A 22,718-nucleotide genomic window follows, 5' to 3' on the forward strand; every position below is an offset into this window, starting at 1 on the left:
AATTCAGTAAGGAGTTCATTGGGCAAGACTCCCTAACACTGCTACTGCCTACTGAGTGCGCTCTAGTGGCTGCCTCGCAAGCGCTTTGAGTCCGACAGGAGAAAGGCGCTATACAAATACTGCCATACTGCCATTACATCTGCTCTACATATTTGTCAATGATCTAAACATATCGGTACAATGGCCTGGTCAGTAGCAAGTAGTAGCATTAGATTTTGAGCTCTAGAGCACAGTTAGACAATATACTCTGTAAAGCCCTGCAGAAGATGTCAGCACTATATGAATATTAATAGTATTTAAATTTTAGCGAGTACCTGGAGTGAAGTACAGGGATGGAGCATTTTGTCAGAACACTTCCAATAATCACAGCTTCCCGCAAGGTGCAAACCCCAGACTCGCACATAGGAATCAGGATGCCTAAACACAAAAACTGCATTTTAATTGCTTTTTTTCACGAACAGATCAATATCCTGCCAGTAATAAGTTACAGATTACCCAGCAAGCTTATGGTGAACTAGAACTCCTAGGACTGTGTAAGGGGCTACAAAGGACCAAAAAGCCCTCTTACTAAAATGTCATGCAAAACACAGCTTTTTGGTCCTTTGTATCCCCTTACACACTCCTAGGAGTTCTGGTTCACCTTGAGCTTGCTGGGTACTCTGTACCTCTGGGTGTTTCAAGTCCTACCCTATAAAGCCACATTAATCCATGCCATGCACTGATGAGGACCAACCAATCTGAAGCAGTCTGTATGCATGTTGAATTATTGTGGCTCTTTACAATTAACAAGCTGACACATCATTGCATTCCAGCGGTTCTGGAGGCGTTTTTAATTTACAGGGATAACAAAGGATAATTTGCATATTCAGCAGTGATACATCATGGCAGATATATGCTCACTCCAATCTGAATAATCACAACTACTTTCTGTTTTAAGAAGGCAAACTTTTGCTTGCTAGTAAAGACTAGAGATGGGCAATAAAATGCAAATAATTCTGCGTTGAAGCAGGATTATGCAAATGTACACAGCTTGAAAATGGACTAAAGAATCCTGCCAAGGTGGAATTCAAGTTATCCAGTTTTAAGCTCAATAAATGTGCATACACAAATTTCTATAAACTTAGAATAATGCTACATACACACTTGAGATAAAAGTCTTTGGAAAAGGCAAGATCACAGACCAATTTTACCCCATTCCATGTAGTATGAGAGCCATATTCTACACAGTCTATTCTATGGAGCGGAACTCCCCATCAGATAAACATCTTTGCAAGATGCTGCACACATTCAAAAGATCAGTATCTACAAAAAAAAGTCTGTTCCTGCAAAATGCATTCATAGTCTATGATATCTGCAGATCATAATACACACCTTGTTACCAGACATTCATCTGCAGATCTGACAATCATCTGCAGATCTGAAGATCCATCCTTTTGGATCTGATCTGCAGATGAATGTCTGTTAAACAAGGTGTGTATTGAGATCTGCAGATATCATAGACTATGAATGCATTTTGCAGGAATGGATCTTTTGCAGGAACAGATTTTTTGCAGATACTGATCTGTTGAATGTGTACAGCATCTGTGTGTGCAGCATCTTGCAAAGATTTTATCTGATAGGGAAATCAGCTAAATGGAATAAACTGTGTAGAGTATGGCTCTCATACTACATGGAAGGGGGTAAAATTGGTCTGTGATCTTGCCTTTTCCAAAGACTTTTATCTCAAGTGTGTATGTAGCATTAGTCTTATCTCACTAACCATCGTTACTAAAGCCAACATTTTCAAACACTCAGCAATATAGTACATTTATAATCTCTATCGGGTTTTCTGAGTAAAAGACACAAGACGAATAAAAAAGTAGACATTGCTTTTATGTTGCATCATACATGTGCTTTCCTCCACATTTTAAAGGCTACAGAAAAATGTCTCTGTATAATATTTATATACACATACACACACATAAAAAGTGATTGTGTTAAATTAAGTTGTAAGTGTACCTTTAAACCAGGCCCCAGGTTTGAATAGTGCCTTTACCAGAGCCATGTACAAATGGAAATTGAGGCGCTTATATTCTGCAATGTCGTCTTGCACACGTGGAAGTAGAACAAGGTTGTAGAAGCGCTGTGCCAAATGTTCTGGCAAGTTAGATGAGAAGATTCTGTGAGAAGGAGGAAACACAGCTCAAGACACAAATCAATATAGCGAGGGCTGATCAGAAATAAGAAGACTGTTCAATACAGTACATACCGTGTTGCTTGATACATGGCTGCAGCAGTCCACTTCTCAGGCTCTGTAATGTACAAAATCTCTTCCCAGTTTGCAAGAGCTGGAACAACTTTGAAGGCCTTGGGGAGTTTGCCACTGCGATACGTTGATAATACCTATAAAAAAAAAAAAAAAAAAAAAAAAAAAAAAAGAGGAATAGTATAGTGAACACTACTATATCTTCATATGCATATTTGAATAGACAGTTCTAATGTACAGCTGGCTGTACTTGTTATATGGAGGAGAAATGGCAATCACTACAGTTATACAGCAGATATGAAGGTTTCAGTTCTTATATGGCACACTGAAAGACTGCAGATGTAACACTAGGCTATTATAGCTGTACTTATGGCAGCTACATCATTACAACATATGATAAACGGGAACAGGATGCTTATACTTTTTATGGGGGAGCAAAACGTTTGCACAAAATATAGGGAAAATATGGCTATATTTGCTATATGAAATAAATTAGTTTTGTATAGCTAGAGAGCGTTATTTGTATATTACTGTGAGAAAACATCTGTGGTACTGTATTCAAATGTCCTCGGGACGTGGGGGGTGTAAGTGGTACTACCACAAGTTCAATTCATAACTTCATAACCTACACTTTGCCAGTTAAAGTGGACCTGAACTCAGAACTTCCTAATTGCTCTAAAAGATGCACAATAGCATAACAACATTTCTTTGTCACAGCTGATACAAATCCTGCAATAAGGCTGCGGTGTGTCTACTTCCTGCTTTTATGGAAGTAGACATAGGATTAACATCTTGTGTTTGCAACACACACACACATAAATTAGCTGCTCTGTCAAGGCAGCTTGGCGACACAGATGAGAGATCAATCTACAGTTGTGATTAGTCACAGGGAGGATTAGACAGGCTAAACTCTCTAAATACATACAGGGTGCATTTCTATGTTTTCCTTCTGTCCTGTGCAAGAGTTCATGTTTACTTTAAAGGAATTAAAAGGACAAATGAAATGAGAATGATATGAAGGCTGCCATGTTTATTTCCTTTCAAACAATACCAATTGCCTGGTAGTCCTGCTGATCTGTTTGGCTGCAGAAGTGTTTGAATCACTCTACTGTAACAAACATAGTTATTCTTGCCAGATTTGAACATCTGATCTGCATGCTTGTTCAGGGTCCATGGATGGAAGCAGCAGGGCAGCCAGACACTGTGCATTGTTTAAAGTAAATACATACGTTAGCCTCCAAATTCAGGTGTCATTTAAAAGTCCTTTGAAACAAAGTGACAATAAGTCACTATACTGCTAAGTTTTCGTAACTATTCAGTGAAGCTTTGTTCACATCTAAAATCGCAATCGATGAGTCCAGAGTTTTGCGATTTTGTGAGTGCTCCTGTTATATATAAAGCAGGCTGCCACTCAAGTATGTTGTTGTGGAGCTTACTGGAAATCACATCCTACACCTGAATGGTTATTATAGGTAGCACCTCCTGTCTGTATACAGCTTTCATATGTGGAGCATCTCAACTTTATCCTTCCTCCAAGCTCATATTAACTTCTAAATAAATACAAAGAACTCATAGAAAACATTGTTTAACTGAGACTGAACATTTTCCACACCTCCTTTACTCCTTTATACATTTCTATGAGCCGAGGGTCCAGCTGGGGCATGACTCTTCCAGAAACCTCAGACATCACTGTTTCCACTTCTGTTTGCTTCTCGGTTATTTTCTCCATGATTATATCAGCAAGGGTCTGTCTGCAGGATTGAAAATGACACCTTTTAATCTGTGTGCAACTACTTCATTAAAATAATGGCCAAATTAAAAAAAAATAAAAAATGAATAAGCATAAGTTTTTACAAATAGGACTTGTTGACAAGGATACCACAAACCAGCCCCATTGCTCTATATCACAGTGAACACCACAAAATGTAAGTGACGCCTGACATCCAGGACATGTGTTATTTGAACATTTGCCTTCTGGAAAGTGTTTTAGACTTATAAAAACTAAAACAAATAGACTAAAGAACAGTTTTTATCCTTCAGCCATTTCTATGTTAAATGCTGCTAAGTGGCCATGTTGAAAAGGGGTGTGTGCAATACAATGTACCGTATGTAGGAATGGAATGTTGTTATGCTGTTTTTGCTTTTGCTGGAAAATTGCACTTTAGAATTTCGTTGTACAATTTCGGTTGTTAGAATGACAATACAGATTTTCTATTCTATAGCCATATTTTAGTAATCTTACCTGACTGGAGGATTTCTGCTCATGAACACTGCAATTGCTTCCTCATCCTCCGGGTTCATCTCCACCTGCTCACCATAGGCTGCTGTATCCTGTGAAGGCCATTCTTCATCCTCAGAGTCTAAGTTCTCAGCTTTGCTCTTAGATCCTTTATGAAGGCGAAAAAAAAAGAAAAAAAAAAAAAAGAAAGAAATCGTGACTGCAACAGCAATGCCTGATGGATTCTTAAACCAGCTAAGTGAATAGACAACCCAAAATAACTATATACATACGTTTACAGGGAATGGATATTGCCAGATCACTATTATTTGAAATAACACAAGTGTATTTTTCAATATGATTGAAATACATTGCTTCAATATTTTTACTTGTTCTACTTCACAGAAAGCAACAATGAAGAGGATAAAAATCCCACTAGACTTAGTAGTAATAGTACAAGTCCAAAGGACAACCTGACCAAAGGAAGAATTGGCTACTCTTCTTTCTCCTAAAGAATGAACAGGCCCCACCCTCTCCCAAAACTATTTACAAAGAAAAAGTCTTACAAGGAGCCAAAGGTGAGAGAAATATGGAGGCTGCCATATTTATTTCCTTTAAGACCTGTTTCACACCTGATTTTTGCATTGCGATGCTCCTCCACATCCCACCGCAACACAAACAATGACAAACATATGACCCTGCGGCAGAGTGCACCGACAGTTATATGCATAGCGCCACCTCCTGCTCAGTGACATACTCCTCAAAGGGCAGGAAGTATGTCACTGGTATTCCTGTCGGTCCTTGCATTTGCGCCGCAACACAGCGCTCCATTGTTTACACATAGTGTGTCGCCCATAGACTTCCATTACCTCAAGCAACGTGCATTAAGTGCAGTGCTTGCAGTGAAGCGATGTTGCCCTTGTCAGATCGGATACTTCTGGGGCACCGCAATAAGTGTTAAAGTCTCCATAGACTTTCATTGCTTTAGCAGCCCCTTGTGGTTAAATAGGGAACCGCAACGCAGATTTTTCCTGCTAGTGTAACGGTGCCTTAACCTCCTTGGCAGTATTACTGAGCTAGGGGCGTTTCTAAATACCTCCCAGGGGATCTCCACGTCGACCGCCATTCTTCTTCCGCTCCTTCAAGGCTCTGCTTCCCCCTGGTGAGATCACCATCTGTCGTCATGATGACAGCCGTCAATCTTTAGGGTTGTAGTGCCGACCGGAGCGCTGGAGCCAGGAAGGTGAGCGATTTCTGGAACTGCTGAAGATCTCCCTGGCAGCATGATTTTTTTTCCAGGTTTTAGGGTCTGAAAGGGTGCAAAAAATTGCACTGCTTTTAGACCCTAAAATCCAGAAAGAATCATAACGCCAAGGTGGTGCATTCTGTCTGGAATTATGAGTCAAAAGCAGTACATTTTTTTTCAAGAATTTTAGGCCTCCAATTCTTAAAGAGACTCTGTAACATTAAAAAGATCCCCTGGGGGGTACTCACCTCGGGTGGGGGAAGCCTCCGGATCCTAATGAGGCTTCCCACGTCGTCCTCTGTCCCACGGGGGTCTCGCCGCAGCCCTCCGAACAGCCGGCGACTGTGCCGACTGTCAGTTCAATATTTACCTTTGCTGGCTCCAGCGGGGGCGCTGTGGCGACTTTCGGCACGGAAATAGACGGAAATACCCGATCTCTGTCGGGTCCGCTCTACTGCGCAGGCGCCGGAAACTTGCGCCTGCGCAGTAGAGCAGACCCGACTGCGATCGGGTATTTCCGCCTACTTCGGCGCCGACAGCCGTCAGAGCGCCTGCGCAGGAGCCAGGAAGGTAAATATTACGTCACCGCTGCACGGAGGGCTGCAGCGAGACCCCCGTGGGACGCAGGACGGCGTGGGAAGCCTCATCAGGATCCTGAGGCTTCCCCCACCCGAGGTGAGTACCCCCCAGGGGCCGTTTTGTCGTTACAGTTCCTCTTTAAGTCATAACTCACCAGATATGTCAGAATAAAAGCCTGGTGGACACTCTGCATATAAATAAAAGAGTGGAACACAAATTTGTTGAATTATTTACACTTGTGAATAAATTTAAAAAAATGCGTAACTGTACAAATAAGGCAGGCTGAGAGTAGTCAAAATCCAGGCAAAAATCTGCAACAGTAAGGCAGAATCACTTAAAGGACCACTCCCACGAAACATTATATTTTCAAACACCCCCACAGTAGTTATAGCAACCATACAGAATATTGAGTGTCATGTATTTCAATTTCTAGCATGGCCCTTTAAAGATCCATATGACACTGTATACTGCACATGTCAATCCCTGCACTCCCGCTGACGGACTTCTGTATCTATAAATCCATCACAGGGGAAGCCTGGTCAGATGTTGTAAACAAACTAAAGGTGGCCATACACTGGTCGATTTGCCATCAGGTTCGACCAACAGATAGATCCCTCTCTGATCGAATCTGATCAGAGAGGGATCGTATGGCTACCTTTACAGCAAACAGATAGTGTGACCGATTTCAGCCTTAAACCGTTCACAATCTGTTGTGGTGGTGCTGCTGCTGCTGCCCCCGCCCGCATACATTACCTGCTCCGCCGGCGCGACTCCAGTCCCCCGGTCACCACTGCTCTGTCTGCGCTCTGGTCTCCAGGTCCGGCATGCCTCACTTCTTCTAGCCCGGCAGGAAGTTTAAACAGTAGAGGGCGCTCTACTGTTTAAACTTCCTGCCGGGCTAGAAGAAGTGAGGCATGCCGGACCTGGAGACCAGAGCGCAGACAGAGCAGCGGTGACCGGGAGACTGGAGTCGCGCCGGCGGAGCAGGTAATGTATGCGGGCTCTATTGCGTCGGTCGTCGGGCACTCGAACGCCGCTAGCGACGCGCTCCCTACCCGCGGGCGATCGACGGTAATTTTCCACACGGAGCGATCGACGGGATCGGGCGAAACGGATCGAAATTCGGCGCGTAGCGCGAACGATTGGCAGCAGATTCGATCCCAGTGATCGAATCTGCTGTCGAAACGGCGGCAAATCGGGCCAGTGTATTAGTGTTGGGCGAACAGTGTTCGGGTTCTGCAGAACATCACCCTGTTCGGGTGATGTTCGAGTTTGGCCGAACACCTGATGGTGTTCGGCCTTTTAAGTTCGGGTTCGCCCCGAACTACTAATTGGCCGCCGAACAGGGCCCCTGTTCGGCCAATACTGCCCCCCTATGGGGTCGCAGGCATAAGGGGGGAGCATGCCCCGATCGCGGGGGGGGGGGGGGGGGGTCGGAAATTCCCCCCACCCCCTCCGCTAGCGCTCCCCCCTCTGCCCGCTTCCCCATACAAAAGTTTCATGAAGTACCGGTCCGGTGGTAGTGGGTGGCTGGCAGTGGGCGGCACTGTGAAGTGAGTGACTGAGGAGGAGGAGTCCGGAGAGTGACGCGTTGAGGGAGGCCGGGCAGCGGGCGGTTCAGCAGTAGTACGGTACTACTGCTGAACCGCCCGCTGCCCGGCCTCCCTCAACGCGTCACTCTCCGGACTCCTCCTCCTCAGTCACTCACTTCACAGTGCCGCCCACTGCCAGCCACCCACTACCACCGGACCGGTACTTCCTGAAACTTTTGTATGGGGAAGCGGGCAGAGGGGGGAGCGCTAGCGGAGGGGGTGGGGGGAATTTCCGACCCCCCCCCCCCCGCGATCGGGGCATGCTCCCCCCTTATGCCTGCGACCCCATAGGGCCCCCAAAAGCGGGATGTTCGGGGAGTTCGGCCCGAACATGCCGAACATTGCGGCCATGTTCGGCGAACTTTCCCGAACCCGAACATCCAGGTGTTCGCCAAACACTACAGTGTATGGCCAGCTTAAGTAACTGATGGTATAATCCTTCCCTCGGCCCCAGTCTTTCCCAACTGCCATAAATTCTCGTGCTATCTCTCGGCTGACCAGGTCCCCGCAGCCCCCACTCTCTGCCCAAGAATTCAGTAGATCGCTTTCAGCACAGCGCAGACATCGCTGTGCAATAAGATGCTCATCCAGCTCCTCTCCCATATTCAGTCGACGTAAACACTGCTGCTCTGTCTGCTTCTAATGACACGCAGTCCTGTGACAGAGCGTCATTAGAAGCAGACAGAGCAGCAGTGTTTACGTCGACTGAATATGGGAGAGGAGCTGGATGAGCATCTTATTGCACAGCGATGTCTGCGCTGTGCTGAAAGCGATCTACTGAATTCTTGGGCAGAGAGTGGGGGCTGCAGGGACCTGGTCAGCTGAGAGATAGCACGAGAATTTATGGCAGTTGGGAAAGACTGGGGCCGAGGGAAGGATTATACCATCAGTTACTTAGTTTGTTTACAACATCTGACCAGGCTTCCCCTGTGATGGATTTATAGATACCGAAGTCCGTTAGCGGGAGTGCAGGGATTGACGTATGCAGTATACAGTGTCATATGGATCTTTAAAGGGCCATGCTAGAAATTGAAATAAATGACACTGTCAATATTCTGTATGGTTGCTATAACTACTGTGGGGATGTTTGAAAATATAATGTTTCGTGTGAGTGGTCCTTTAAGAACCAAATGGCTATATTGTCATCCTGTGTTTTCAAATGAGCTTATCTGCCATCTCTGCCATGGCAGTTAGGTGACACAGAGGAGAGATCAAATTACAACTTGTGATTAGAGACAAATGAGGAGGAATTTAGACACGCTAAACTCTATATACATGCAGGCTGCATCTAATACACACAACACCCCCCCCCCCCCCCCCCCCGTATTTCCCTCTGCTGTCTGGCTGCCCTGAGCTCATCTTCAGGGCCACTTTAAAAATTTGGCCAGCCCCAACCCCCGGTGACGTCACGCCGCACTGCTGCTTTGATTGGCCACTGGGTCCCAGGAACGAGAGTGGGGCTATGGGGATCCAGGCGGCCGGTGAAACGCACAAATAGGCAAGGGAGAGCCCGGGGGAGATGCTGGAGTCCCGCTGCGCAGCAGCGATCGCGCGCAGGACTCCTAAACAGCAAAAAACCATTGGAATTCCCTACCCCGACCTGAGCTTGGGTTTACCGCTCACAGCTAATTTTTCTTGCCCCAAGCTCAGGTCGGGGTTACCGCCAGGGAGGTTAAAGGGAACCTAAACCAAGAGGGATATAGAGGCTGCCATATTTATTTCCTTTTTAACAATTCACATTGCCTGGCTGTCCTGCTGATCCTCTGCCTTTACTACCTTGAGTCATAGACCCTGAACAAGCATGCAGGTCAGGTACTGACTAAAGTCTGACTGGATTAGCTGCATGCTTGTTTCAGGTGTAAGATTCAGAGAATATTACGGCTAGCGAGATCAGGACTGCCAGGCAACTGGTATTGCTTAAAAGGAAATAAATATGGAAGCCTCGGTTAGGTTCCCTTTAAACAATTCTGGTTGGCGGGCAATCTAAATCACACACCTGCAGAATCTTATCAGATTTTTCACACACACTATATCCAGGAGGACCTGACCTTAACCTCCTGGGCGATAATCCCGAGCTGAGCTTAGGGTATGTCGCGCAGGAGGAGTTCTCAGGCCCCGGTGGGCCAATTTGCGTAATTTTTTTTTTTGTTACACGCAGCTAGCACTTTGCTAGCTACATGTAACTTCCGCTCGCCGCCACGCAGCCCCCCCCCCCCCTCCACGACCCCTTGCGCATCCTGGCCAATCAATGCCAGGCAGCGCTGAGGGGTGGATCGGGACTCCCTCTGACGTCACGACGTCCATGACGTCATGCCGCCCCGTCGCCATGGCGACCGGGGAAGCCCAGCAGGAAATCCCGTTCTGAACGGGATTTCCTGCTTACTCTGATCGCCGAAGGCGATCGGAGTGGGTGGGGGAATGCCGCTGCGCAGCGGCTATCATGTAGCTAGCCCAGGGCTCGCTACATGATATACAAAATAAAAAAAAAAAAGTGCTGCGCCCCCTCCTGGGCGATGTAATTATATCGCCCAGAGGGTTAATGTACAGTAGGTGACTCCGGAAAGTCACTTATTGATCATATGGTTAGATGTACAGTACAGACCAAAAGTTTGGACACACCTCATTCAAAGAGTTTTCTTTATTTTCATGACTATGAACATAGTTGATTCACACTGAAGGCATCTAAACTATGAATTAACACATGTGGAAGTATAGTACATAACCAAAAAGTGTGAAACAACTGAAAATATGTCATATTCTAGGTTCTTCAAAGTAGCCACCTTTTGCTTTGATTACTGCTTTGCACACTCTTGGCATTCTCTTGATGAGCTTCAAGAGGTGTGCCGTCAGGTTTAATAAGTGAGATTTCTTGCCTTATAAATGAAGTTGGGACCATCAGTTGCGTTGTGGAGAAGTCAGGTGGATACACAGCTGAGTCCTACTGAATAGACTGAGAGGCCTGGTGCACACCGAGCGGTTTCTGTACGTTTTTCCAAACTGCTCCCGCCTGTGAAAACGCTTGGCTAATGTATTCCAATGGGATGGTGCACACCAGCGGTTTAAGGTTTTTAGCAAACCGCAAACGTTGGTCCTGCAGCACTTTTGCGGTTTGCAGAAGCGTTTCTGCCTCAATGTAAAGTATAGCAAAAGCTCAAACTGCTCTGGAAAACGCTACATTAGAGCGGTTTTCCAGGCGTTTTTGTTACAGAAGCTGTTCAGTAACCGCTTTTTCTGTAACAATATTTGTAATCTGCTACACAAAAACACTAGGCATGTTTAGAAAACGTTTCTAAACAGGCCTAGAATCGCTCTCTGAAATCTGCTCCAAAAACCTCTAGCGTTTACAGGATCTGCTAGCGGTTTTGGTGTGCACTGGGCCTTAGAATTTGTAATATAGCAAGTTCTAGAAGGTGCAGTGATTGGAGAAATGTTCTCTACAAGCTTTCCCTGGGTTTCCCACTGGGTCACCTCAAGTAGACTTAGAATTTATATTAGACTTAAGGTAGCCATACACTGGTCGATTAGCCATCAGATTCGACCAACAGATAGATCCCTCTCTGATCGAATCTGATCAAAGAGGGATCGTATGCAACCGATTTCAGCCTGAAACTGTTCACAATCTGTTGTAGTGGTAGTGCTGCCGCGGCTCCCCCCCCCCCCCCCCCCCCGCATACATTACCTGCTCCGCCGGCGTGACTGCCCCCGGTCACTGCTGCTCCGTCTCCGCTCTGGTCTCCAGGTCCGGCATGCTTTACTTCTTCCTGCCTGGCAGGAAATTTAAACAGTAGAGCGCCCTCTACTGTTTAAACTTCCTGCCGGGCAGGAGGAAGTAAAGCATGCCGGACCCGGAGACCAGAGCGGAGACGGAGCAGCAGTGACCGGGGGCAGTCGCGCCGGCGGAGCAGGTAATGTATTGCCGCTCTATTGCGTTGGTCGACGGGCACTCGAACGCCGCTAGCGACGCGCTCCCTACCCGCGGGCGATCGACGGTAATTTTCCACACGGAGCGATCGACAGGATCGGACGAAATGGATTGAAATTCGGCGTGTAGCGGGATCCCAGTGATCGAATCTGCTGTCGATCTGGCGGGAATCGGCCTAGTGAATGGCCAGCTTTAAAATTTATATTAATCAAACAAGCTGTCATTTGGTAATTAATCAGCTTTCTAAATCTGATCTGCTCCCTGCAGAGTTCCGATTCAGCGTCTGTAAATCCTATTAACTGTAAATCAAGAATATCCTCTTCTCGCCACTTTATAGATAATCATGAGTATAACAACTGATTGTAATGAAGGTTGAAGAGAAGAGTACTGTATAACTATTGGCGAGATTTAAGTTGCTGAGAATGAAACTATGACCAACTATATTTTCAGACCAGAAGAAACACTACTCTTCTCTCTTATGCATGTCTTGGGACTTGTAAAAACCTACAAACTTCAGTGTTCGTCCCTGCCTTGTAAACAGATGAATCCGCATACAATATTCCATACAGCAAGTCGGAGTGCCATCCCATAACACTAGGGGGCATACCTAGGACAGTGGTCTTCTGCTTGCTGGTGTGTTTCCCCACTCCATGCTCGGCCTCCAGTTCCTCCTGCTGTAGGCGAGCCTGTTCCAGGATCTTCCGGGACAGCTTCTCGTCCACATATCGGTCATTGTGCTCATCCTCTGCCTCCTTTTCTTTTCTTTTACTTCGCTTCGTAGGCCTAACAGCCCCATCCTGCAGGATCTGTTCTGCCAGCGACACATTTCTAGGCGCTGAGCCCCGGGAACTCCGATGCTTGGGCATAGCAGATCAGAATAGATCACACGTGTCGAGAAGTGGCTGCTGCGCCTGCGCCGCTGTACAACTCGTTCTCGGCGCATCCCATCCACCAGAAGGGTCTTCAGGAAAATGGCCGACCGAAATAAAAAAAAAACCTTCTTTGCTGCAGACGGATATTTCCTCGCTTCTTCCGAGGGGCCACAACATTTTCTCTAAGCTGATTACGTCATTTTCAGGCGCCTGTTCGGAAAAAGTCAACATGGGGGTAACTTGGTGAGTAAAGAGTGTATATGTTGTTTTTATATGTTCCGTGTGTAATTTTTGTTCCAGAGGATAATGCAGATCATGTATATATTGATAAGAAATCACTTGTAGGTATGCTTGTTTAATTGATAAGGTGTTAGTGATTATAGAAGACTGTAGTATGTGGTATAAATAAATAAAAAGATTGAAATTAAATTAATACGAGAATAAAATAATATATGTAATAAACTTGCTGTCCTGATTTCAGTCTGTAAATCCGCTGTAAGGTGGCCACACACCATACAATTTTTTTTAAATATCTGTTCAATTTAAGAATTGCAATCAATTTTTTTGACTGATTGTAACATTTCAAAAATATGACCAATGTACCACACACCGATGTTCAATTTTTTCCTCAATTATGATAAAACTGATTGGAAACTCAGAGAAAATTGCTAGGGTGTATATATTAATAAATTAACAATCCAACACACACCATACAATCTTTAGTAGAAATTGAAGAGAAATATCTGGCATTCCGGATTGATTTAAATCGAAAAAAACGGGAAATCCGATCATATTTTTCAGTCGAATGAAAAAAAAGCTTTCGTTTTTTTCAAGAGATACGATCGTTTTTATTGAATTACTGTAAAATCGGATCATTTTATTGTATCGTGTGTGGCCACATTTCAAAAATATGACCAATGTACCACACACGTATGTTACATTTTTCCCCAATTATGATAAAAATGATTGGAAACTCTGACAAAATTGCTAAGGTATGTATATTAATAAATGGACAATACAACACACACCATACAATCTTTAGGAAGAAGAAAAATATCTGGCATTCCGGATTGATTAAAATAGAAGAAAAAGGGAAATCCGATCGGATTTTTCAGTCGAATGAAAAAAAAGCTTTTGATTTTTTCGGGAGATCCGATCGTTTTCATCGAATTAACGTAAAATTGGATCATTTTATTGTATCGTGTGTGGCCACCTTAAGGTCCTTTAATTTCTTCTTGCTCTGGAACCAATTTAGTTTCAGTTTTCTCAGGTGTGCCATTGTATTGTTTTTCATTCACCAATTATTATTATTTATTGTATTTATAAAGCGCCAACATATTACGCATAGCTTACTTTTGACATGAGAAGGTTTTAAAGGCATCCATTGTCTGGGAGACACTGACATTTTTACCATCCAATGGCTGCAAAAACTGAGCACACTGAGGGCCTATTTCCACTACACGCAGATTTGATGCAGAAAAACTGACTCCAATGAATGCCTGTGGGCCTATTTCCACTAAACGCAATTTTTCTGATGCAGATTTTCCCATAGGCATTCATTGGAGTCAGTTTTTCTGCATCCATTCTGCATCCAATTTGTGTGTAGTGGAAATAGGCCCTTAGTAATTTGTGTACTATTAGAGACACCATTTGCACTTTCTTGATCAAGGAAATGCCAAGAAAATACAGGTCTGAAAGTCTACTGCAGCCAAATAGATCAGCAGGGATGCCAGGCAACTGGTATTGTTTAGAAGGAAATAAATATGTCAACCTCAATACACTTTCCACTTCAAGTTCCTTATAAGAGGGTCAAATCTTTGAGTTGATTAACTGCTATAGGACTGCATCACACCGTTGGGAGTGATCGCGGCGTGGCAGTCCCAGGACCGCCTTTACGCCCCAGGCGTAAAGTCCTGGGGCGGGGATTTGCAGGAGATCGCGCACGCCGATGCATTTCCGCTTGGATGATGGAGCTCCACTCTGTCATCAGTCGTGTGACACAGCTTTCCCCTCTAGAGGCTCAGAAGTGATCGGCTGGCGGGGGGAGGGAGGGCTGGCCACAAATCAAAAAAGAAAAAAATATAGCTCTTTCTATCAAAAACAAAAATATTGACATGAAAAATAAACATCCTGGGAGCGATCAGAGCCCACCAACAAAAAGGGGGGGGGGGGGTGTTGGGGGTCGGAATCACTTGTGTGCTGAGTTGTACGGCCCTGCAGCGAGGCCTTAAAGAGCAAGCAAGGCCTTAAAAAGCACCTGCAACAAAAAAAGTTCCCCTGGGGGGTATTCACCTCGGGAGGGGGAAGCCTCAGGGTCCCAATGAGGCTTCCCCCACTTCTGTAGCTGCAGGCAGTCCAGCGATCCCCCGAAGTGTCCCAGAATTCTCCCTCGACAAGCCTGACAAGCGCTGATTTATTTACCTTTCACGGCTCCAGCGGGGGCACGGTTGCGGCTCTCTGCATAGAGATAGGCGAAAATAGCCTATCTCCGTCGAGTCCGCTTTACTGTGCAGGCACAGGAGACTTGCGCCTGCGCATGAGAGCGGCCCGACAGCGATCGGATATTTCCGCCTATCTCTGAGGTGGAGAGCCGATACTGTGCCTGCGCTGGAGCCGGGAAGGTAAATATTTACATCCCTGCTGTTTGGGGAGCGTTATCGCCACCGCCTTGGGACTGAGGAGGACACGGGGGAAACCTCAATAGGATCCGGAGGCTTCCCCCACCCCACGTGAGTACCCCCTAGGGGACGTTTTTCTCATTACAGGTTTTCTTTAAAGCTGCAGTGGCTTTTTTTTTTTTTTTTTAAATAATGGCCTGGTCACGTGCCATTATTTTTAATGTGTTCTCCTTACAGGTTTCTTTCTTTCGTGAATTCATCTCTAGTACTAGTAATTTGCACTGACTTTTTTCTTCTTCTCCTCCTCCTTCTTGTTCTTCTTCCTTTTTTTTTTTTTTCTTTTCTTGGGCCATATGGAATTTCCAGATGATCAGAAACTTGCTCCATGTGAGTTTCTTATTATCTGTCCATCTCTTGGGAGTTGCTGGTAAATGCAAATGCTGATTTTACGAGGCCGATGGCTGAGTGAGAAGGGCCTCACTCACGGTCTTTAACCTGAGCATTGCTTCTACCTCCCGGGTGATGGAGAGTGAGGATTTGTGCTGTGGAGCTGTCTTTCAGGCAGCTCCCCTGACCTGCTACCTCTATCCCGTGTAATGCTCTATTACATTGCCAGGCACCCTGACACACTCCTGACAATCTCTGCACTTCTTTTGCCACTATCCGCCGCTACAGTGCCAGACACCATTATATTCTCCCAGCGATCCCTGCTACATGCCTAGCTCCCCTGGCATTGTTGCTTCCAATCAGCAGGGACCACTGCCGCAGCGCATTACTGTAATGTAAAATAGGAGTCCAGTTCTGCAATTGCATTTGGCCCCTTATCTCTTGTTCTTATTTCTTGTGATTTTTTTCTTGCAGTGTTTTTTCATGGATTGCCTCTTTACACCTTCCTTCTCTTGCTGCATTCATAGCTTTCCTCATTTTCTTGTTTTAATTTTTTTTTCTTCTCGTGCAAGTGCCGCCTGTTTGTTTACGTTCATGAATACTTCTTAACATAAGATATGAGCCGAGTTAAGAAAATTGACTTTCCTATTCATTGATGGTTTACATGCACTTTCTGTAAGCCAGGGTTTGGACACATTTCCATGGCAACATACAAGGGGCATGTGTGGCCACCAGCAAGGGTGGGGAGGTGTGACCCTCAAACCACCCAGTCATGGGCGTCCGCATGTTGGGCAAAATGGGGCGGATGCCCCCCCCCCCCCGGCCAGCTGTTGCACCCCCCAGCCACCCGAACCCGGAAGAATCGAACCGACAGTCAGAGACAGCTCTCAGGGGGACAGTCACTCTCCCTGGGCGGCTGGATGATCGGCAATCGCAGAGAGGGGCGGGCAGCTGTGTTGCCGGATCCTTAAATAATTTGACAGGGCCGGCAGCTGGGGGCTTCGTGCGCTGATTCTGAGCTAAGGGCCAATCAGAAGTTGCTATTCTTGTGCTGGGCTACAACAATATGGTGCCGCACAGTTGCAGGGACGGAAGCCGCTCTCTCAGGGGTGACAATTGAAGCAGCACACTGTACAGGATGGGAAAGCTGCCTACAGCCAGTTGTCCAGGGAGGCTGAGTGATGACAGCGCTTCCATGGCTGTTTAGCGTCCCAGGCTTGCCTTTCTGACACAGCTGAGGAGGTGAGAGAAGCCTGCACAGCAGGGGGATCTTGATGTTATCACAGCGCGCTGGCTTTCCTGTACACGCCGCATCCTACACTATCCTCCTGCAATCTCAGAATCCCCAGGCTGAATATAGCACAGTGGAGCCACCCAATGACACACTCCTGCACTGCATGGGGCTACAAAACAGTCTACAGGTACAACAGTGTGCTGCTGGACTAATCGCCTTTTTAAAAAAATGGTGTGTGTGTGTGTATATGTGTGTTTTTGCCTGAGTGAACGCACATTGATATGGAGCTGTGTGTGCAGTATTTGCAGTGTGTGGTGTGAGCAGTTTGTGCAGTGTGGTGTGTGTTCTTTGTGTGGTGTATGTGTTGTGTGCATTATGTGTGGTGTGGACGGTTTGTGAGGTGTGTGTGATGTATGTGTGTGGTGTATGCGGCATGTGTAGTGTATGTGGTGTTTGCGGTGTGTGGTACTTGTAGTGTGTGTGGTATTTTGCGGTGTAAGTGGTTTATGTAGTGTGTGTGTGTGTTGTGTGTGAAGTGTGGGGTATTTACGGTGTGTATGGTGTAAGCAGTTTGTGCGGTATGTGTTTGGTTTGTGCAGTGTGTGTGTGGTATTTTCGGTGTATGTGATGTGTGTGGTGTGTGCTGCGTTGCTGCCTGTGTAAACAAACATGTTTTTGGAATCCTCTGACAAGCACTGATCTGCTCTTCAGCCGTAGCTTGTCCTCTGCATATTTGGCCTTTTGTTATCCTTGTTATATTTTTGGCCTTGTTACAGCACTTGTGTAGCAGATTTTACATCGGTTCTTTTAGCCGGCGATACGATGTAACCAGGGCTGTGGAGTTGGAGTTCGAGTCGGAGCAATTTTGGGTACTCTGAGTTGGAGTCGTAGATGGGGATTTCATAAAATGAGGAGTTGGGAGTCGGACTCGGATGATTTTGTACAATATCCACAGCCCTGGTTAGTATTAGACTAAGGAGTCAGAGTCAGGGTCAGAGTCATTTTGGGTACCCGGAGTCGGAGTTGGAGTCGGTGGTTTCTTAAACTGAGGAGTCGGGGTTGGAGTCGGAAGATTTTTGTACCGACTCCACAGCCCTGGATGTAACTGTTCATATTTTAATATTTACTGCAGGAAGGCATTATTGCACACCAAGCTGTGAGTTTGGGGTACTGGGTTTTTGAGGGTTCTTTTTTTTGTTTTTCTGTCTTTTACAACTACAGTAAACCTACCAATACAATTATTTCTTGATCAGAGGGCAAAAACGCAACATCAGCAGGGGATCAAATACTTCTTTCTCTTACTGCATATAGAGTTACATGTTCTCCCTTGCTTGCACACGGTTCTTTCAGGTTCTCCTGTTTCCTACTACAACATGAAGCGTTTTTGTTTGTTACTGGGATTTCCCCCAAACTGGCACTAAATTGTGATAGGGGCATAACACTGGGAACATTTTGTGTGTAACTCAAGAAACTAGTTATTAGGTTCTACTTCACTGGTACATGCCCCTTTCTGTATTGGCTAAAATTTATACAGTAATAGCAAAAGTAGCTTTTGCTTAAAGGAGTCATCAGGTAAATAATAGGAAAGCCGATTTACTTACCTGTGGCTTTCTCCAGCCCCTTGCAGCTGTCTATCCCACGCTGACAGTAGTTCTGTGCCTGCCCAGTACACCGCGGACAACATGGGCTTGATTGACAGTGGAGCTTCACACAGGTGCAGTATGGACGACCTCGAGGTCATCCTCTGCACTGTGCGGGGGCCCCGTACCGGCGGCTGCGAACGGAGCTGTCAGCGTGTGACAGCTGCAAGGGGCTGGAGAAAGCCCCAGGTAAGTAAATCAGCTTTCCTATTCTTTGCCTGATGACGCCTTTAACCTTCCTGGCGGTAAGCCCGCGCTGAGCACGGGCTATGCTGCCGGAAGGCACCGCTCAGGCCCCGCTGGGCCGATTTGCATAATTTTTTTTTTTTTGCTACACGCAGCTAGCACTTTGCTAGCTGCGTGTGCAATCCGATCGCCGCCGATCCGCCGCTATCCAACGTGCCGCAGCCCATCCCCCCCTCCCGACCCCGTGCGCTGCCTGGCCAATCAGTGCCAGGCAGTGCTGTGGGGTGGATCGGAGTCCCCTTTGACGTCACGACGTCGGTGTCGTCATCCCGCCCGTCGCCATGGCAACGGGGGAGGCCTTCCAGGAGATCCCGTTCTTTGAACGGGATCTCAGATCGCCGGAGGCGATCGGATTGGCTGGGGGGATGCCGCTGAGCAGCGGCTATCATGTAGCGAGACCTTGTCTCGCTACATGAAAATATTTTTTTTTAAAACAGGCTTTGCTGCCCCCTGGCGGATTTTAATAAACCGCCAGGAGGGTTAACCTCCTTAGCGGTAATCCTAAGTCAGGCTCGGGACGGAAATCCGCAGCTCAGAGTGGTAATCCTGTGCCTGAGTGAGTTATATGCAGGGGCTGCTGATCTTTCTGTGGGATGTTTTTTTTTTGTTTTTTGTTTTGTTTTTTTCTTGGTTTTAGGGTTCAAAAGCTTGTGAAAAAATTGCTCGGCTTTTATACCCTAAATCTGGAAATAATCATAACACCAGGGAGGTTAAAGCGGACCTGAACTCAGAACTTCCTCTCTGCTCTAAAAGATACACAACAGCATAATAACCTTTAAAGAAAAAACATTTCTTTGTTACAGCTGATACAAATCCGAAAATAAATCTTCAGTGTATCTACTTACTGCTTTAATGGAAGCAGACATATTGTTAACATCCTGTACTTTCAAATTAGGCTCTCTGACACAGCTGAGGGATCAAATTACACTTGTGCTTAATCACAGATGAGTGTGAATTAGACAGGCTAAACCAGGCCTGGGCAAAGTTTATGCGGCCCGGGCCGCATTCTTCAAATTCCACCACTCCCTCCCTGTAAAATTGTGAGCGAGCAGCGGGGATTTGAAACTCACCTCGCTCACGGATGTCCCACATCATGTCTCCATGGCCACAATGGTATTACACACTGGTGATTCCTGACGTCACGTCATATGATGTCCAGTTGCCTTGGAGACACGACACGGGACATCCGTGAGCAAGGTGAGTTTCAAATCCTCCGCTGCCCACTCGCAATTTTACAGGGAGTTAGGAGGGGAATCTAGCCACTTGTCGGCAGGCCGGAGAAGCAGCGCACGCATCCGGCCCGCAGGCCGTAGTTTGCCCAGTGGTTGGCCAAACTCTCTAAATATATACAGGGTGCATTTCTTTATGTTTTCCTTCTGTCTTGTGCAAGAGCTCAGCTCCACTTTAAAACAAACCAGAGGGAAGGAAAAATTCCGTATTGCTAAACAGCCTAGACCCAGCATCACTGGGAGGGCGGGGATACATACCAATAAACAGCAGTACAGTATTTACATACAGGAAGTGTTTCTTATAGTGAAACCAGGATAAGTAACATATAAGTGGGTATCCTGAATAATTTACTAAATATGGTTATACTCATAAGTTACATACCCTGGCAGAATTTATTATTTCTTAAAGGGGCACTATGGCGAAAAATTGTAAAATTTAAAATGTGTGCAAACATAAACAAATAAGACGTACATCTTTTTCAAGAGTAAAATGAGCCATAAATTACTTTTCTCCTATGTTGCTGTCACTTACAGTAGGTAGTAGAAATCTGACAGAAGTGACATGTTTTGGACTAGTCCATCTCTTCGTGAGGGGATTTTCAGAGATTTATTTATTTTCAAAAACACTTAGTGCATGGCAGTTGCTCTGTCCAACTGCCAAAAACTGTGTAGTGACAGGGAAGCTGGCCAGCATAATTGTTTAAATCATTTTTAGGGAATATCTTTATAAAGGATAAAAGACTTGCTGAGAATCTCCTATTAAGAGATGGACTAGTCCAAAACCTGTCGCTTCTGTCAGATATCTACTGCCTACTGTAAGTGACAGCAACACAGAAGAAAAGTAATTTATGGCTCGTTTTACTCTGGAAAAAACAGACCCTGCCCCTTTAACTATTTTTAATAGAATATAAACAATAACATACAAACTTTTCTTTCACTCATGGCTAGTGGTTGACTGAAGCCATATGTTGTCAAACAACACACACACACACACAGCAAATTATAAAGACCACCTCAGCCAAGATTTGCCGCCCAATGCCTGTTAAAGATCTGGCATGCCGGATCTATATCGCTCCTCAATGCCCGAGCACTGCTGGATCGCATTGTTCTCCCCACTCTGTCATGTGCTGCTTTTTCTCCTTCCACAGGTGGAGCACCCAGCCTAGTGTACCTGGCCTTTGTGGAAAAATACAACCGGTTCAGACTCTGCATTCCATTTCCTGTGGAAGTGGATCCTATTTTTAACAACAGGATCTGCTTCCTGTGCTGATTGGAGCTTGTAAAAATTTACCCAACAGGTATGTTCTTGCAACAACCAGGAACCGAGCCTTAACGTGAACCCGAGGTGGGTTCTAAGAACGCTAATTGCACACAGAGGCTGGGTCTGCATATACTGCCCAGCCTCTGTTGCTATACCGATCCCCCCCACAGGCCCCCCTGCGCTCTGCTTGACCCCCATAAATCATACGCCGAGCTGTCGACACGCAGCATGTCGCAGCCGGCTGTTTACCTCTGGATCTGTCACTCTCAGCGCTCCCTCGCCGCCTCCATAGCTCCGGTCCCCGCCCGCGTCCCTTCCCTCCAATTGCCGTTCTTAGAACCCACCTCGGGTTCTCTTTAAATGGTCTCCGAACACCTCTCAAGGGCATGCCTGTAAGACAGACGACTTCCAACAAACTTGTGCTATGACCCCTCTGGATGAGCCTCTTGCAATGGCCATGCGTGTTACTTCCTATTCCTGCTTCATTCAGTGATGCGCTTCTCTAATAGAGAAGACAGGGGTGATCCGAAAATTATAACATAGCAAAGATGGCAGCCGCGATTTTTGAAATCGAACAAAATCTATTTGTTGTAGAAGGTGATTCAGGCATCAAATAAAAGAGGAGAGCACAAGCTACAGAACGATATGCATCTTTAAGTACTTTGCAGTACTGGTCGGAGTCTTAAAGAGTAACTGTCAGGCTGCAGAAGCTAATTTAAACCTCTATTCTCCTGTGTTAAACAGTTTAGAAGGAAGCCCAAAAGCAATTAGTGAAGATAAAAATCTCAGTTACCTTTGATGTGTGCTTATCAGCAAGTCTGTTATTCTTAAGAAGACGCAAGCCAATACCATACTGCAAAGCATTCTGGGGCTCTCCCCTCGGCTGCTAATGAGACGTTACAGCAGCTTGTAATCGCGTAGCACTGATAAATCTCGGGCAGAGTACACTGCAGGAGTCAGCTATTGTTCCTAGCCACATGGCTCATTAATATTCACTGCACACTGTGTTATTTAGTACCAGCTTATCTGTGATCAGGAAGCAGGCAGGACATGACGACACATTTGACAGAAAAACATGGAGCCTGCCATGAGCTGTCAGGAGCATCTATCTCTGCATATACTATATACAAATTCTGTGAAATCCAAACGTGGACAGTGAAATGCATATGTAATGTAAGTACAGCCAATCTTTAGCTACTGATATATGTGTTTATTTTCTCTGAGACCTTATACCTAACAGCTCCTCTTTAAAGGCATGCCCATGAGAGGTGCTCGGAGTCCCTTTAAAGTGGACCTGAACTCAGACTTCATCTCTGCTCTAAAAGATACACTTCAGCATTATAACCTTAAAACTAAAAACATTTATTTGTTACAGCTCATACAAATCCTAAAATAAATCTGCACAGTTTCTACTTCCTGATTCATGGAA

At 45.7% G+C, this 22,718-nt stretch overlaps 2 protein-coding genes across 2 annotated transcripts in view; one reads left to right on the forward strand and one right to left on the reverse strand.

Moving 5' to 3' along the window:
* The window catches only part of BYSL (bystin like), a 16,855-nt gene extending 4,135 nt beyond the window's left edge, over positions 1–12,720 (reverse strand). Inside the window, exons 1-6 of the mRNA XM_068269481.1 lie at positions 12,410–12,720; positions 4,488–4,632; positions 3,858–3,996; positions 2,249–2,382; positions 1,999–2,159; positions 315–417 (exon numbers count right to left, since the gene is read on the reverse strand). Coding sequence (XP_068125582.1) covers positions 315–417; positions 1,999–2,159; positions 2,249–2,382; positions 3,858–3,996; positions 4,488–4,632; positions 12,410–12,668 — 941 coding nt within the window. The 5' untranslated portion in view covers positions 12,669–12,720. The remainder of the gene's footprint in view (positions 1–314; positions 418–1,998; positions 2,160–2,248; positions 2,383–3,857; positions 3,997–4,487; positions 4,633–12,409) is intronic.
* MED20 (mediator complex subunit 20) overlaps positions 12,441–22,718 on the forward strand; it is a 35,851-nt gene continuing 25,573 nt past the window's right edge. Inside the window, exon 1 of the mRNA XM_068269482.1 lies at positions 12,441–12,917. Coding sequence (XP_068125583.1) covers positions 12,904–12,917 — 14 coding nt within the window. The 5' untranslated portion in view covers positions 12,441–12,903. The remainder of the gene's footprint in view (positions 12,918–22,718) is intronic.

This window comes from Hyperolius riggenbachi, chromosome 2 (genome assembly GCF_040937935.1).
Source record: "Hyperolius riggenbachi isolate aHypRig1 chromosome 2, aHypRig1.pri, whole genome shotgun sequence".
Lineage (NCBI taxonomy): Eukaryota > Metazoa > Chordata > Amphibia > Anura > Hyperoliidae > Hyperolius > Hyperolius riggenbachi.